The sequence below is a fragment of the Monodelphis domestica genome, chromosome 5 (assembly GCF_027887165.1).
Source record: "Monodelphis domestica isolate mMonDom1 chromosome 5, mMonDom1.pri, whole genome shotgun sequence".
In the NCBI taxonomy this organism is placed as follows: Eukaryota; Metazoa; Chordata; class Mammalia; order Didelphimorphia; family Didelphidae; genus Monodelphis; species Monodelphis domestica.
In genome coordinates this window covers 203,100,703-203,118,600 of record NC_077231.1, presented here as the reverse complement: position 1 = coordinate 203,118,600, position 17,898 = coordinate 203,100,703, and the positions used below count along the sequence as shown (strand labels likewise).

The window sequence follows — 17,898 nt, the reverse complement described above, 5'->3', positions numbered from 1 at the left end:
ACCTGCTTGAAGGAATTCTCAACGCAAGCCCCAGGAGGAGATGGGGCATCTGCATGGAAAATGGTGGTGGGCAACGGTGGGAGTTGGATAGGAGACTAAGAGAATGACGGCGCTTCAGGGAAGTCAGAGAGGTGCGAGGATTGGAGGGGGAGGGAGGCAGAGGTTGAGAATAGAAGGTCTGGGAAAGGAAGCGCTAGTACAAGAAGGCGAAAAGGTGAACGGCTAGCTTTGAGGAGCTAGAGTTAAGATGCGGAGAGAGAAAGTGAAGAGGGATAGAAATATGGAAGAAAGGCATTAATTAGGGAGGGGGAAAACCTGTGGGAACATTTTAAGATTTGAAGTGGTGCAATGGAAAAGTTTTATCACTGATATGCAATAGGAAAAGCACAGAGGCAGCCTAGGGGGGAAAGGAGGCTCAAGATTTCTCCGCCTTACTGTTCTTAAGAAGTTTTACATAATTCGGTCCATTCAAACAGGGAATATTTATGCTTTGTCTTCTACAAAATACAGAAGACATCATATCATTAACATTTGGAGGGAAAAAAATACATTCTTTCTAAAGTTTGGAACTCGGAAATTTTCTGACACTGCAGAGGTGTGTGAGAGAAATAAAAGGTAACAAGAACTCTGTGCTCCATCATATAGAAGAAAGCATTTGAAATCAAGCTTCTGTATCATCGTGAAGTCTCCGTTCATTAAAAGTTTTCCTCTCCGTCTTTTTTTCTCTTCTACTCCCAGTTTCCTAAGCCCACCAAGTTAGAACAAGTTTTGACAACTAAAAGGTTAACTTCACTTAAATATCGGGAAAGAGTGGTGAAATTTATATTCTTGGGTCAAAATGATGAGACAACTGAATACAATCTTCACTGTTCCACAGGACGTTCACAAATCCCTTTAGTAGAGATATAGCTTCCAAAATCTAACAAATGTGATTTTACATCATTTTAGTATAATCTAAGATGTTCATATAAAATGTTTTCGAAAAGACATTCCTCTCCACAAAGGCACCCCAAGTACTTTACAAATGGAACACCCTTTCACTTGTCTGTAAGAAGGTGGGCAGAAAAAAATAACAGAAAATAAAAAATAACACCTTAGTTTCATCTGTACTTCCAGGTCATATCTGAGAACTTTGCTTCCTGACACAAACAAGTTTTACTGCTGTCAGCACCCAAATCCGAATATAGCTGCGGAAGAGAAAAACTGCATTGCCTTTTGCCTCCCGCATGCATCATCGACACAGTTACCGAGGGGATTCTAATTCTAGAAAGCTTTAGGGCTGGTGATGGGGTTGGTAATGATGTGTTCAAAGGAGCCTGATTATTAGTGCTGTAGTCTCACTGTTTGGTCGTAGCTGCTCCACCACAAATCAGTTTGGAGTTGCAGAGGGAAAGCTAAAATCCTGCTTTTGTTTTATTATTTTATTTTTCAGCCTTTTTAAATGACTCATATCTGTTGGGGAACTCATTACGACTGGGGAACCATAAAATAGGAAATACTGAGATGTCATTTCGAACAGCGTGTGGGTTTTGTGAATGTCGGATGGATTTAAGGAAGCACGGCTCTTTCTTCTGTTCAGTGTAATAAGCCACTCTTTAAAAAAGGGGGGGGGGGGAGGGAAAAGAAACGCCTCTGGTTGTTGCTGCGCCCTGGCCTTCCCTTCCGCAGCTCCAGGAGCCCCTCAAGGATGCTGCGAGGGGGGCTTGGTGGGTGGTGCTGAGACCAGCGCTGTTGCCGCCGCCGGCGGTCCTGCCGTGGCTGTTGTTGATGCTGCTGCTGCTTGCTGCTGCTGCAGAGTCACGTGGGAGTCCCCTTTAAGTTTCCATAGAGAGGCCTCTCCGGTGTCACATGATGGACATGATATAATGAAACAACATTGTGGAGCGGAGAGCATTCGGGGAGCCCAAGGCTACAAAAACAAGTGAGTGAGAAGACGTGGGAGGAAGAGAAACTACGCCACCTCCCCTGCAGACCGGCCCACACGCAGCAGCCGCCTCCGGGATAAGGAGAAGAGGGGTCCGTCGTGGGGGACGGGGGATGGGGAAGGGGAAGGGGTGGAGGGCACGGGGTTCTGACCTCCGCACCCTGCAAGCCCCCCTCCCCCAAGGGCAGGGGAGAGACACCAACTTTCCTCCGCCAGCCTTCTACAGGACTGCACCTGTCTCCAAAGTCGCGATAGTCCAAAAAGGGAAATTCTAGAAGAGCAGCCGATGCGATACATGCGCATCTGTTTTTTCCCCCGGCTTCCACTTCTCTCACATGGAAGAAAACAGAGAAGGATTTTTAGCGGCGTGTCAGTTAACCAAAGGTAAGTTATTTATAGGAGCCAAAGCTGGTCCAACAGGACTTTGGGAGAAGAATGTTCTCTCCTTTGCTTTAATGAGACTTGCCTTGTAATTTAAAGGGAAAGAAAAGGTGTCGGCAAAAGGCGTCTTCCACTCGGTTTCTCGGGTGGGTTAGCTTTTTGGGGGTGTTGGGGGGTGGGGAGATAAATCGGTAACACTTGGTTTCTCTGGGCTGTCGTTCTCTTCTTCCCACTCTTCCCCTTCCCATCCTACCGCACCCCTCAATTTTTTTTTCCTCAGGAGGGGTCTGGGAGCCGATTTTGGAAAGTCGGGAGTGGGAAGGTGGGATTGGTTGCATCAAACGGGGATTTCGAGGTGATTTCGCCATGTTTGCGTTGCTAAGAGGACTTTCCTTCCCTCCCAACCCCCCAAATTAGGTGGCTTGATGCCACATGGCTCCTCCGGAGCTGCTGCTGGGTTGAGAGAGTGGTGGTTTTTTTTTTTCTTCAATGTCCGCATTCCAGCTAATGTTGCGCAGATAAAATTCAAACTTGAGGTAAACAGAGGAGGAGGGGGGGGGAGGGAAGGGAGGAGAAGGCTGTTTCCATTTCAAGAACCTACCTCTCCACCCCTCCGAGAACAACATCCCAAACCTAGGGATCACTATTTCATTTCTTCCCCCTCCAGCCCCCACCCTCAACCTTCGCTGTCAACAAAAATAAGAGGAGGGAGGGGGCGCGCGTGTCCGGGGGTGGCGCCTTCGCTCCCTCTTAGCAAACCTTCGCACATCTCTGAGATGCTTCCCTTATTTTGCTTCATCTTTTTTTCCTCCTCTGCTGAAGAACACGAGGATGCCTCTCTCGCCAAAGTGCCCTCCTCTGAAGCCCCTTCGTACTTTGCCCAGCGAGCCCAGATCACTTTCACACCCTCCACGCGCGCTGGAGCGGGGTAGAGGGGCCTGGGGATGGAGTTTTTCCAGCCATGGGGGCAACGCCAGCAGCAGGTAGCGGGTTGGATGCTGAGCAGGTGTGTGTGGCAGCCCAGGGAATTCCTTTTTTCAAATAACTTTTTTACTTGTTTCATGCCTTTTCTATTTGCTAGGACGGTGTGGGAAGTTTGCGAAGCCTTAAGGGACAAGGGGCGGACCTTGTTCTCCTCCGGGCTCCAGAGTATCCGAGAGAAGATAACCCCTTTCTCTTCCACCTCCTCCTCTTCCTTCTCAACTCTTGCCCAACCCGCGGGGGCTTGGAGCTAAGATGAGGTGGGTGGGTTTTCCAGGGTGGGGATGTGATTGCTAGTGACAGCTTGGAAGTCATCCGTCTCTCCCTGCCCACTCTCATTTTCCCCCACTGCCCTCCCCCATCTCTCAAAAAGCGGACGGGGCTGGGGGAGAAGAAAGGAGTACCACTCCGCTATGTACACAGGTAGGGGTCCCGGCCCTCAGTTGTCTTAAGGATCGGTTGCGTAAGGGAGGAAACGACTGACAACCGTGTGGGGCGGGCGCGGGAGATGAGGGACAGATCCTGGCTGGCCAGGGCAGCATCCGGGGACGGGCCGCTCCCACGCAGGACCGGGATGCGCCGTGGGGGTGGAGGCGCGCCCCGGAGTCCTCTCCCCCGGCGGCGGTTTCCGGGCGCGGTCCCTGGGGGCAGACGCTGCCGCTTCCATTCCCGGCAGGGAGAAAAGGACACGGGCGGAGCTTGTGCCGTAAACAGGCTGTCAGCCGCCCGCGGCTCCCCGCCCCTGGGCTGACGCGGGAGCAGGGCCCTGCGAAGCCCCGCCGCCGCCGCCGCCTCCGGCGCGCGGCCGTGTTCCGGCCCGCGTTCCTTCTCGGCGGCAGCGGCAGCCTCGGATGTGCGGGCGCGTGCTCGTGCTCGCCCCCGCGCGCGATCCCTCCCTCTGGGGCGCGCCGCCGACGCCCGGCCGGCCTCTGTTTTTGTTTTGATGGGACCCGCGTGCAGCGGACGCGTGTCGAGTCACGTGCCCAGTGGGTGGGAGGGGAGGAGGAGAGGGCGCGATGACGTCCATAGAGCCTTGCTAAGGGCGGGGGCGGGGCCGAGGAGGAGGGGGCGTTTGCGCTCTCAGAGTCGGGACTGAAGCGGGCAGGTAGAAGCATCCTAGGATGGGGCTGAGCCGGTTCCGCCAAGAGGTTCCGTGCATCTGGGTAACTTACACTTGTGTGACCCCCGCCTCCCCATTCAGTGTACTGGGGGTCAGAGGGATTGCTCCAAACTAAAGAAAGCTTTTGAGTATGCTCCCCTCAGTGATGAGCGGAACTATTTTATTATCCGGCAGAAAGCGCTGACTTAAAGGAGTCCCGATCACAAAAGACTAAAATCGAGACCCCCTAACCCCCCGCCGGAAGCCTAGCTGGAGGAAGAGCAGAGGGCTAGAAGAAAGACTCGGGATGGAGACGGGAAGTACAACGGTTTGCACCAAGGTCTGAAGTGTGAAAGGAAGATATTGGTTCAGGACCTTTGTAGCCGCCTATCATTAAGGAAAAAGTAAGGGGCAGTTGTTTTCCGTGAAAAAGTACCCCAATTCAGTTAAGCAAAATCGAATCAGGAGGCTAGACATAGGTATCAATTATATTGAGCCACTAGAATGTCAAGCCTAGGGAAGAGTTTGCAAATCTGAAAAAGGAATGTGGTATATGTATATCAGTGTGTATATATGTAAAATGAGTCTATTACATATACATCTATATATTCGATATCTAAATATGCATGTGGATATACATAGATATGAATATGTGTATATACATAGAGTGCATGTCTATACAGAGATAGGTATATGTGTGGATATACATAGATATGTGTATATATACATGCAGAGAGATATGTATAAACATCCATATGGGTCTCTATATATGGTATCCCAAAAGTCTTGCTGCACTTTTAAGCTAGTAAAAATTATTAAGCTTAAAACTGCACTGCACCTTTGGGGAATACTATATATAATGCTCAGTTTTGAGCAAATTTGGGACAAGTCAGCTTTTACTTAAAAATTTTTTTTAAAGTAATCTTTTTTTATTAATGGACTACCCAAATTTTAACAGACCTTTTGGTAGGTACATCATTAAAAAGTTGATTATATTTCTATACAGCATGGAAATTTGCAGGTCATGAGCTGGTTGTGTTAGGGAAGGACAGGAATGTATGTGGTATAGCAGAAGCTGTTCTTTGGAACTCTTGAGAAAAAAAATGGGTCATGCTGTCTGTCCCGGAACAAATAATTCTTTTGCCACAAAAATTTTTGACCTAATGCTCATTGCAGTGGAAGCAAACGTTTGGGCTGAACTAAGTGAACATTTCTTTTTGTAAACATTTGTTCATGTAGGTCTTGTATAAATAACGTTTCTTCAAATAAGACAGTGAAGAAAATTGTTGTTTGAAGATGTTTATGTGGCCAACAAGAATTTTCAGATGACAAGAGTATTCCATAGGATAGCCTTTGAATTCTCATTATGATCCATCATTTTTTAAGCATCACCTGGATGTGTGACCTTATGTGCTGCGATATTTACCCAAGTGCAAGTTAGGGTGTATATCTGATCTTTAAGTCGCAAGCAATGTGGTGGGGTAACAAGCTGAATCAACAGAGATTTGATAGACATGTACCTTGTAAATAAATTTAAATGTTGATTTGACCTGTAAATTTTGCACTGGTTTCTTCCCCTGCCCAAACATCATTCTTCATCATTTTAATCTTCTTGCTGCTTTCGCATGGTAGTATTCTAGGGGAAAAAACATAGGTGGCTTTAGACAGCAGATATAGAATACTTTGGCATACGTGGTATTATTTTGTTTGGGTTTCTCATGAAAGTCAGACAATATGGAAATAAAAAGGAAAAGAGGAATATAATACACTAGTCATGACATTATCAGCCTTAGCCTTTTTTTTCCATATTTGTATAGTGTATTATAGAGTGCAAAATCTTTTTCTCAATTTTGTGAGATTGTTAGCATATAGAATTTCCATCTTAGGAGAAGAAATTGAAATACAGAGTTTTAGTGACTGGACCATAGTCATAAAGCAAATACTAGTCTATTTGTCAATTTATATTGATTTCTTTTAGCTCCTGAGCATATATCTAAGACCAGCTCATATTTTTTTTTTTGGTTACGAAGTTAACATTTATTAGTTAAAGCATTTGGTTATCATCATTAACTTTTTACCTTATCTGGAGAGAAACACCATTACTGCAGGAACTACTCTGATCGTCCCTGGTCCATTACTTGCTGCGTCAGAGCTCGGTTTTCATTACATGACGTTCTTTGTACATGTACTTGAGATGAAGAGAGAAATTGATAATCTTGTGATGGTGGCAGTAGTAATTAGGTCTAGGCCCTTGTGAAAAGCTCACAATCTTAGTATCATAGATTTCGAGCTGAAAAGGACCTTAGAAGAACAGAAATTCTTGAGCTATTTTTATCATGGATCCTTTGGCAGTCTGGTAAAACCTATGGATGGCTTCTCAGAATAATATTTTTAAACATGTAAAATAGAATATGCAGGACTATAAAGGAAACCAATTATATTGAAATATAGTTATCAATTTTCCTTCTTTGTTCCTTTCTTTAATTTTTTTTAGCAAAAAGATTAATAGACAGCAGGTTAAGAAATCCTGGTTGGCGGTATGTAGTTCAATCCACTCATTTTATAGGTGAAATAATACCTCAGAATTTTCTCTCAGCAGAGGCTGGAGGCAGGAAAACTCAAATTCTGTCTTAGAATCTAAGTATTCACTACCACAGCTTTAGTGGCTTAAAACTGCACCAAGACTTTGGGGACAACTTGTATTTTAACCAAGTGTCTCAGCCAGCTATGTTTGACATTCAGGGAAGTAGTTATGTAATACTGAAGGGGAGAAACTCCTAGAATTTATAGTAGATGTTTAGATCTCAGGCCATTGTATTTTGAGTGGGAATTGAGCCAATTAATTGCCAGAAGTTATTTTATTTGCAAATGATAGGGGAAAGTAACATAGTTGAATTTTGTTACTGTCATTTTTCATTTGATGGTTCACCCTTGGTTACAATAGTACTTTAGGATATTTGTCTTTTAGTATGACAGAGAAGCTTATAAAGGACTTTATTTTTAAATCATAATCACTTAATTGGTTGACAAAATAAGGTACTGCTTTTAAAAAAATCAGTACATCCTCTGAGAGTAAACATCCATACATATATGTTATATTCATAGGTTAATGTATATGATGCTGCATTATATATTTTGGGATATTTAATGAATCTAGTGACTTATTGAAAAATTATTGCCATGGTTGTCTGTGGGAGTAATGCCCCTGATTCTTTCCTTTGTAGGAGAGGTAAGTGCAGAAGTGGTTGCTAATAATAATGAATAATTCCTCCAGCAGATGCATTAAAGGAGCCCACATAAGGTAGTTTTCCTCCATGTTTTTTTCATAGATGGGAGAATTTATCTTATTTCTAATCATGCTTCTAAGATGCATATGTAAATACATAACATGCTAACAATAATTACATAATACATTTGATGTTGTATTATGAAACTGGAAGTGTTTTTATTCCAGTTATTCTGTCTTTAATAAATATAATTTATATATGTATGTATAAAAGGCAGTACTGTCTTTATTTTTACATTGTTTTATTCTTCTAGGAAATTAAAAACTGTTGCTGTGAAATAGGTCTGGAAGATTATAAACGTAGAGTTATGAGACCTTAGAAATCACCTAGTCCAACTCTGTTATAAAAAGATGAGGAAAGTGAGGACCTGGGAGGGAAAATATTTGCCCAAGTTCTAATTCAGTTATTGTTAACTTCTTTCCATATTATGGAAAGATTATGATTTCCATATTAGTTATGTATTATTTAATTGTTATTCTTCTTTGCCAGCTTGAAAAACCTCACCATAGAAAGGTTAGTACTCAAGGACAGAAAATTAATAAGGCCACAATTCAAACCAAACTCACTTAGATTATTCTTTTAACTTTGCCCAGTTAGCCCATGTTTCTAAGCCTTCAGATGTGGGGGCAAAGTCTACACTGACTTATGATGTTTAGAGACTTGTATATCCAAAGATGGTTTTTAATAGATCTGAAAAAAAGAGACCCAAAATCTTCTCTCTTGTTAATAGTGACAGTGAAAAATCCAACTTTAGTACCAAACAGTGGAATAGAAACATTTGTTTCCGAGGCTTCTAAATCTCAGTTTGTGGCAAATCTGACACCCAAGTTATAAACTCTTCAAAGAAGATGTTTATAACATGAAGAGAAACATTTTTAACTCTACAGACTATCACTACCAGCCTTTGAAATGTTGATATAAATAGGTAGGAGACACACTCGGCATTTGTTTAGAAGAATTCTAAGATTGAAAACCCTGTAAGTTTTATTTCAGGTGATAGATTCCACTTTGGCTAGGAGATGATACAGTCTTACTATGTGAAAGATGCATAAAATGGAATATTTTTAGCACGCTGTATATAATCAACTCCCGTCATGTGTGTGTGTGTGTGTGTGTGTGTGTGTGTGTGTGTGTGTGTGTGTGTGTGTAATGTCTATAGTCAGATTATAGATCTGCCTGCTACCTTCTATTTTATATGTTCATGGAATATACTCCCTCTCCCATTCTTTGATAAAGAGAAACTAATTTTGTATTATATTAAGTAACATGATTAAGAATATATAAATCAATTGTACTTCAAACTCTATATATAAAAATTTATTTCTAGACTGCTGGATTTATTGTCAGGAAGACCTAATAACCTGACAGAAACACTTATGAACTGTGTGATCTGGAACAAGTCACTTTGGCCTAGGCTTCAATTCCTCAACTCTACTATGAGGGAGGTGAGACAGATGACTATAGAAGGAGCTTTTAGCTCTAAATCTATGTCATGTGAAATGTGGATTCTTTTTTCTTTTTAATAATTTTTAAATCGTCAAAACTCTGCCTTCTCTCCCCATTCTCTATCCCCTCTCTCATATAACTGAGGATAAAAGAAAAACAAAGCCCCAGTTATAAACATGTATAGTTAAGCGAAACTAATTTCCTCATTGGCCACATCCCAAAAAAAGTCTCATTCTGCAGCCTGAGCTTTTCACTTCTCTGCAGGAGATAAGTAGCAAGTTTCATCATTAGTCCTTCAGATTCTTGGATGGTCATTACACTGGTAAGAATTTCAAAGTTTTTTTGTCTTTATAATACTGTTATCATTATGTAACTTGTTCTGGTTCCATTTATTGCATCCTGCATTACTTTATACAGATCCTATCAGGTTTCTCTGAAATTATCTCCTCTTTTGCCGCATAGTAGTATTCTAATTAATTCATCTGCTGTATTTCCATTCTTCTTTTAAGTCCTAGGCATAACAAAACCACTCCCAGGTCTCTTTCCTAATTTTTCAGATGGTCACATGCATCATTTCCCCATATTAGAATATATAGTCCCTTATGTTTGCTTGATCATATTTATCTTTTCTTTTAACTTGTGTTTGCATTTGGAAATTTCTATGAAGCTCTTTTGGAATGTTTGGAAGACTTCTATTTTATTAAAAATCTATTTTTTTGAACTGCAAACTCAATTTTGCTGAGTAAATTAACCTTGCTTGTAAGCATATATCCTTTACTTTCTAGAATATTGTATTCCAAGCTCTCTGTTTCTTTATTGTGGTGGCAGCTAGATTGTGTGGTTCTTAGGCACTTACATTTTTTCTTTCTGGCTTCTTTAAATTTTATTTCTTTGACTTGGATGTTTTGGCTTTTGGCTATAATATTCCTGGGAATTTTCATTTTGGAATTTCTCTTAGGAGGTAATTGGTGGGTTCTTTCTGACTTTGTCTTCTAGTTCTGAGAGATTTGGATCTGGTTCTTTTATGATTTCTTGAAATAAGATATCTAGGCCTTTTTCCCCCATCGTGGTGTATGGGTAGTCCAATAAGTTTTAGATTTTCTCTCCTTGATCTGCTTTTTAGGTCAGTTGTTTTTGCTGTGAGATACCTTAAACTTTTTTTTTCATTGTTTCAGTCTTTTGATTTTGTTTTTATATTTCTTAGACCCTAGCTACTATTGTGTCCATTTTTATTTTCAGGAAGTTTGTTGCAATGGGCAAGGTTTTGTGCCTCTTTTCTAAATCTGTTGATTTCCTTTCCAATTCTTTGCTCTATAACTCTCATTTCTTTTCCATTTTTTTAACTCTGATGCTTAATATAATTTATTAAAACATTTTAAAGTTTTAAAACTCTTGCTTCATCTGTTTCAAGAAATATAGTTTAATTTTTGCCAAAACCATGCATTTCTTTGAAACTTTGCTTGTAACCATTTGGTAGTCTTTCTACTTTTCTGGGTTTCTGTCTTGAATGCCTCTTACCATAATAGTTTTTATGACGAACCTTTTTTGTTGTTGTTTGTTTTCTTATTCTTGCAGCCTACTTCTTGATTTATATTAGGGCCAGGCTCTGCACATTTCTGGAGGAAATATTTAGGCTAGTTATGCTACTTCTTTTTTAGGGCATTAAATGTTTGTATGCCAAGATCTCAGGGACAGGTCAGGGTAGGGACCCGAAAGCTTTCAGTGCTTCCAAAGTGGACATATTCAAGACAAAGTCTGACTACTTACCTCCTGGACTGAGCTTTGCAAGTTCCTGACCTGGGTCTAGTTCTGAGCAACAGGCCAGTAGGCTTATATGTTTGGAATTTCAGTAGATTGCTTCTAGATTCACCACTATGAGCCAGCTGGAAAGCTCTTTTGGTTCAAAGTAACAGAACTGCAGGCTTCCCTTTGGTCTGGGATTCTTGCCCTGGTTATTTCTCTGTAGGCTAGAATTGAGTCCTTGCTCCACTCCTGGGACGAGAGCCACATAACTGCTGCTTGCATCTGACCTTACTCTTTGCTCAGTACACAATCTAGGGCTTAGGATTACTCCTCACCCTAGACTGCCACCCCTAGACACAGGTATTCTTCTCTAGGCAGCCTTGGATCTATGCCCTAGAACTGGGTAGTAAGTGACAGAGATGCCAGTTGGCATCTGTTCCTGCACCCCCACACTGGTTTAAGCCCCATCGATGTTGGATCTGGGACTTCTTGCCCTGGTACATTGCCTCTCCCTGCCCTGGAATGCGCCACTCCTGGCCAGACCCCCATCCCCAGTGTCTGTAGACCTCTTTGTCTTTTCCAATGCCAACCTGGGCTGGAAAAATGACTAATTTTTTCTTGGATTTCCTGATCAGGATTCAGTCTGCTATGTTTTCTAGATCTGCTGGAGGAGTTTTGGGGAGGAGGAGGGGAGAGCTTGGCTTTATTCCTTCCTGCTATTCTGCCATCTTGGCTCTACCTAATTATGAATTCTTTATTCATACCACTTCACTGATTCCTTACTTATAAATCCATGATTTACAAACAAAAAATTTTTTATGGACTGCCCATTCCATTCATTCCCATTTGCAGCTTTCATTCCAAATCCCATGTAAAATGAATGAAAAGAATGTTGCTGCTTTTAAGACACCTATAAGTGATAGCTTTTAAAAATTAAATACCTTAGGTAAAATACTCTTTTAAAAATCGCATATAGGCATTAATAAACATTAATGCCATAAGAGTCCAAGCTGTGGCTATTCCTTTTGGAGGAATAATTTGAAAAACTATAATGTTTGTAGAGTTAATAGCTGACTTTTGTGGTACTTTTCTAGCCTACTGATTTCTAACTTCTGGGGAGTTAAAATATTTTATCATTTATTTGGTTTTCTAACACTACTTCCTTCTTAAATGAAAGTAAATTAAATATCGCTTTGTTTATCTTTTGTCTGTTTGTCAGTCTCTGTCTCTGTCTGTCTCTCTGTGTCTCTGTCTCTGTCTGCTCTCTCTCTGTGTCTCTGTCTCTGTCTCTCTCTGTCTCTCTGTCTCTGTCTCTGTCTCTCTCTCTCTGTCTCTCTCTCTCTCTCTCTCTCTGTAAATAGAGTTAAGTAGGAGTTACTACTTTACTCCTATCTAGGGCAGTAGGCTATTTGGCTATAAAAATTTAAAAATGATTGAATGACTAGACCCCTAAATTAGTTTCCATGGGTTTATTTCCTCCAACTTAAAAGGAGGTGATGTAACCTGAGGCTATGAGTTTGACTTGGGGTTAATAGTTTTATCATTGATTTGGATAGGGCTCAGTTTTAAAATTTTAAGATGACAAAGTTTAGGAGGGATAGCTAACACAAGATGACAAAGGCAAGATTCATAAGGATGGTGTTAGAATATTTTACCCAAACTAGTAAAAAGAATTTTACTAGGAATAAGTATAACTTATACTTGGGTTCAAAGAAATTAACTTTACAATCAAGGTATGGAAAGCATGAATAGATAGCAATTCATTTGAAAAAGATCTGGGGGTTTTCGTCAACTCATTTCAACATGAGTAGGCAATTGTGATACCTGCCAAGAAAGCTAATGTGATTTTAGGCTACATTAAGAGAGGCAGATACCTAAGAATAAGTGGGTGAGAGTCCATACCCCAGTCAGAGCACATCTGCAATCTCATGTTCAGTTCTGGGTGACTCATTTTAGAAAAGATGTTTGATAAGCTTGAGAATATTCCAAACATGGAAAAGGGATTTGGGGTCATGCTGTTTAGACTGGGGAGGAGAAGGTAACAATCTTTTTTTTCAAATATTTGAAGGTCTATTATATGGCAGAGGGAATAGACTCAGCTGAAGCACTATATTCTACATAAAGCCTTCCCTGATCTCCCCCACTATGTTTTTCCTCCTTCTTTAGCTTTCTTATATTTAATAGTCTTGTATTTATTCTCCTTCTATTTGTATCTCTACCCATTGTCTTTCCTTTTTATGAGCAGAGATATTATTTTTCTTGCATCCTCAGCACCTAACCCGGTAACCTCTAGCACATAGTAGGTGCACATAAATACTTGTTAATTGATTTCATTGCCGTACTTTACTTGACCCCAAAGATCAGAACTAGGAGCAGTTGATGAAGGTTATAAGAGGTAAAATTAGACTTGAGGTAAACTAAACTTTCTTAACAACTAGAGTCATTAAAAATGGAATGGGTCATCTTGAGAGTCTGGATTTTCCATAATTATAGATTTGGGGGGTGGGGAGTAGCCAAACTATTTATGGAGTATTTTAAGGTTTGCAGGCAGTTCATCATCTCATTTGATCCTGACAACAACCTTGTGAGTCAGCCCTGTGGTTATTGTTCTTTCCATTTGACAGATTAGGAGACTGAGAGGTCAAATAAATTGCCTACGGTCATACAGCATTAAGCAAGTATTGTGAGATAGTGGTTTGTTTTAGATTTAGATTTCATCCTGTTCAATTTAGTCATTCTGTAGTTGAGGAAGTGAGGCCTGGGCAGAGTAAGTCACACCACTCAAATCATACAGGCAGCAAATGAAAGTGTCAGGATTTGAATCCTGACCCTTGGATTCCAAATATAACACCATCCCATTCTTGTTAGGATACTTTATATATTATAAATCTTAATCTTGAAGTCTTTTGGAAACAAGCAGAAAAGATATGTTTTATCTGAAAGAATTCCAGCAAGTTATAGAAATCTTGTCTAGTAGATTGGGAAGGAGGAAGGCCAGGGGGGATGGGGAAAGGGAGAGGGAGAGAGAAGAGAGAGAGATTATGTACATTTATTATAAAAAAATCCAAGGAAAAAGAAAAACCTTGTGCATTTTAAATATTTTCCCCCCTAGGAAATAATGTGGTTGGCAAATTAACAATTTAGGAATTTGATTTGATTTAGGATTTTATTTTGTATAATTAAGTACATATCCAGTTCTAAAGTTTGAGCATCCACAGGAATGTAACATGGTTGGCAAAGGGCCTTGAGATCATGCTGTAGGAGGATTGGTTGTAATAACTGGTATGTTTGGCTTGGAGGGAGGATGATTTAAAGGGGGATTGAGTAACTGTCTTCTAGTATTTGAAAGACAGTAACATTTGAGTGGGATTACATCTCTACTTCTTGGCTAAAGAATATAGAACTAACAGCAGTGGGTGGAAGTTTCAAAGAAGTACATTTAGGCCTGATGTAAAAAGAAACTTCCTAATAATTGTCATCTACTCTGTTATGCTCATCCAAAATTCCCCAATTCGGTCAAAGGCACCTCTCTTCTTCTTTCGTGTAAGGTTCATAAACTGGGCATATCCTTTATTCCTCACTCTGTATATCCATTCAGTTTTTTTACCTTTACAACATATTTCACATCCAAACCCACTCCACTCCCACAGCTGCTCCCTTAGTTCAGGCCCTCATCGTATCTCCTCTACATTATTGTTACTGCCTCTTAATTTCTCTGCCTTATGTCTTTCTACTCTAGTCTGTTCTACATACTTCCAAAGTAATTTTCCTAAATAGAGGACCTGATCATGTGACTACAGACCAACCCTAGTGGCTTCTTATAAATCCCTTCCCCCTGTGCTTTTTGCTTCTGTCAAACTTGTCCTCACTGTCCTCTGTTCTTTACACAAGATATTCTGATCTGCCTTTTCCCTGGCCTTCTCCTTTGCCTTTAATACCCACTGTGCCTCTATCTTAGATAGTTTTTTCTTTTAAGGTACAGCATAGCCACCATCTTGTACATGGAGTCTTTCTCCTTTATTACTCTGGGTTTAATTATTTTATGTATTTATTCATTCACTTTACATTTGTGCCACATATTGTTATCTCCTCCACTTAAATGTAAGTTCCTTGAGAGTGGGGATGGTTTTAATCCTGTAAGCACTAAGGAGAACTTACTATGTGCTTATTCTTTGCTAAGCACTGAAGACACAAATAGAAAAGCAAAGACAAAACCCTGCCCTCAAGGATCTGAAACTCTACTAGGGATAGATAGGTAAATATAGGTAAATTTTTTTTTTCTTAGGGAAATAGTACATAGGGAAGTCTATTTTGATTTGCAGAGTTATAGGCATGGGAAATGGGGTCATTGGGAAATATCCTGACATACTCCTTCTAGAAATTGAAGCAGAATTGATTTGATCATGGTACCATAACTGCATAGAAGTAGATTGGAGGAGGGAAGGTGCCAGGAATTCAGGTGAGGCAATTAACAATCAAAACAGTTGGGGTCCTAAGACCGAGATTCTAGAAATAGAAGGGTTCTGATTGCCAAGGAATGAATTCTGGTTTGGTTGGCAAAGAGGACTGTCAAGGTATGTGACTTTGGGTAAGTCATCTTTCTGGGTCACAGGTGAATTATAAAATAAAGGGATTAGTTTTGGATAATCTTTGAGTCAAGAGTTGAGTTATGGTTGAGGGATTCTTTTATGGGTATAGGTTGGTCTTAGGGTAGCCTCTGAAGTCCTTTCCAATTATAATTGTGAATTCCAATTAAAGAATGGATTATTATTAGTGATGAAGATCTTCAAGTTTAATTATATAATAAATTTTGATCTTTTAATTTTACAAGTTTTAAAAGTTTAAAGTTGGTATGTCAGACTGAACATTGAGCACTTTTGGGTCCAGTAATAAGCTGTTTTGTCTGTCTCTCCTGTTACCTCCCTTTAAAAGTTTTCTTTGCTTATATGTCTCTTCTATGTGTTTCTTATTCACTGCACTCTGTGACTTCTCTGAGTTTTGTTGGAACTTGTGATCTCTTCAATATTATAACTGCCCAGTGACTAATTGCTTGACTTAATATTGAATGACGTCTACTAGAGGATTTTGATCCCTGGTTTGTCTTTCTAAGGTGAGTGAGGTATGTTGCTATGGTGAGCATTAAAGACTTGTTGGTGTGCACATGACCAAGTTGGGTATGGAATGATGGAATCTTTATAGTGATGTTTTGCTGTGGCTCATTAAGATGAGTATATGAGTTAGAGAACATTTTTAGATCCTCATTCTTCTATGTCCATACAGATAGGCTGTAGAAAATGAGGATGACCTCTCTGTAGGTTGTATGTTAGTTGACTTGCCTGTAAGTATACATTTGACTCATTCATTCATTCAGTAAGCATTTATGAAGTTCTTACTGTGTACCCAGCATTGTGCTAAATGCTTAGGATATAAAGAAAGAAAGGCAAAAACACATTCCCTGCAGGAGTTTGCATTCTTATGGAGGGGAGGTAACATATATGCAACTATATATAGGCTTGTCTACACGATTTGTATAGTGTAGGTGGAAGGTAATCTCAGAGGGGAGACACCAGCAGGAGGGGATGAGGAAGAAGTGGTGGTGGGGAGGGAACAGACCGGGAAAGGCCTCTTGAAGAAGCTGGGCTTTTTTCTGAGTCAGGATGAGGAGGGGAAAGCATGGTAGGCTTGAGAGACAGCTATTAAAAAGTCCTTGAGTCTGGAGATTGTGAGTAGGGTAAGAGAATAGCAGGAAGGCTGGCATTTGGGGATCCCAGAGGGCATGGAGAGAACAAAGAATAAGAAGACAAGACTGGCAAGGCAGAAAGGGATGAGACTGTGAAGAAACTGAAATGCTAAAGAGATGATTTTATAGTTGATCCCAGGGATCATGGAAAGTCAGTGGAGCTTACTGAAGTCAGAGCTGTGGGTTAGGGAGATGACTTTGGAAGCTCAATAGAGGAAGAATTGGAGGAAAAAGAAACTTGAGGCAGGGGGACCAACCAAAGGGCTGCTGTAGTCAAGGTGTGAGTTGAGAAGGCCTCTCCTAAAGTGGTGACTGTTCATGGAGAGAAAGGGACAAATGAGAGAGAGATTGTAAAGACAGAAACGAAGATTCGGCAACAGGTCAGATATGTTGGAAGAGTGTGAGGGAGGAATAGAGGAGCACAAGATTTTGAACTTGGGAGACTGAGAGGATGATGAAATCCTTTAAGCAGTAGTGTAGGCAGTTTTACAGGAACTCAACACAAGTGAGTTCAGGTACACATGACTAGCAATTGAAAAAATAAAGGCAGAAAAATACATAAAATAAAACATTTTAATTGTATACTAAATCTGCATGATTTTCTCCAATGGCATCAAGTCTCCCAGGAATTCGCCCATTCAAGATCATTCTGGCTCTGAGAAACATCAGTATCAGTCATTACATTGTTTTGCATCAAACATTATTTGCACCAGTCTTAATCCATAGCCCTCCTTTGTAACAAGTCCTATCAGAGCAGTGCTTTTCTTTGTTTCATTGATGTTGTTTAGTTATTAATAATGGCCCCAAAGTACCAGAGTAGTGATGCAGGTAGCTCTGATAAGCCTAAAAGTCGTTAAGTGCCTGAGTATGTTGGTATGAGAAATATTTAAGATGTAAGGGAGTTTGCCATCATGTGCGATTTTCAACTCTTGCAGAGTCTTGGACTGTCTGTATTGGTTGCCTAAAACAAGGTTCTGCTGTAATAGAGGAGAGAAAAAGGTTTTGGAGGAAAGATGAGACCTCTTTGGTCCAAGAGATATCCAGTAGGCAGTTGGTGACTAGACTTAAGGAGAGAGCCTACAGCTGGAAATCCTATTCCTAGGGATTTATAATTGAATCTCTGGGAGTTGATCAGATCATGAAATGAGATAAGGTATAGAATGTATCATGCAGCGAGTTAAATGTTGTTAATGGACTGAAATTACTCTTATTAGTTCTTATATTCCTGAGCCAAGTTTTAACCAACTTGCATGGATTTGGGTTCCTGACTAGTCTGGAATAGGATGATCCCAGAAGA

General features: G+C 40.7%; 1 protein-coding gene across 1 annotated transcript in view; it reads right to left on the bottom strand.

The window, feature by feature from the left end:
• LOC103106405 (uncharacterized) overlaps positions 1–1,228 on the bottom strand; it is a 40,054-nt gene extending 38,826 nt beyond the window's left edge. The window contains exons 1-2 of the mRNA XM_056800660.1: positions 1,160–1,228; positions 3–193 (exon numbers count right to left, since the gene is read on the bottom strand). Coding sequence (XP_056656638.1) covers positions 3–193; positions 1,160–1,228 — 260 coding nt within the window. The remainder of the gene's footprint in view (positions 1–2; positions 194–1,159) is intronic.
• Between the last annotated feature and the right edge of the window lie 16,670 nt (positions 1,229–17,898).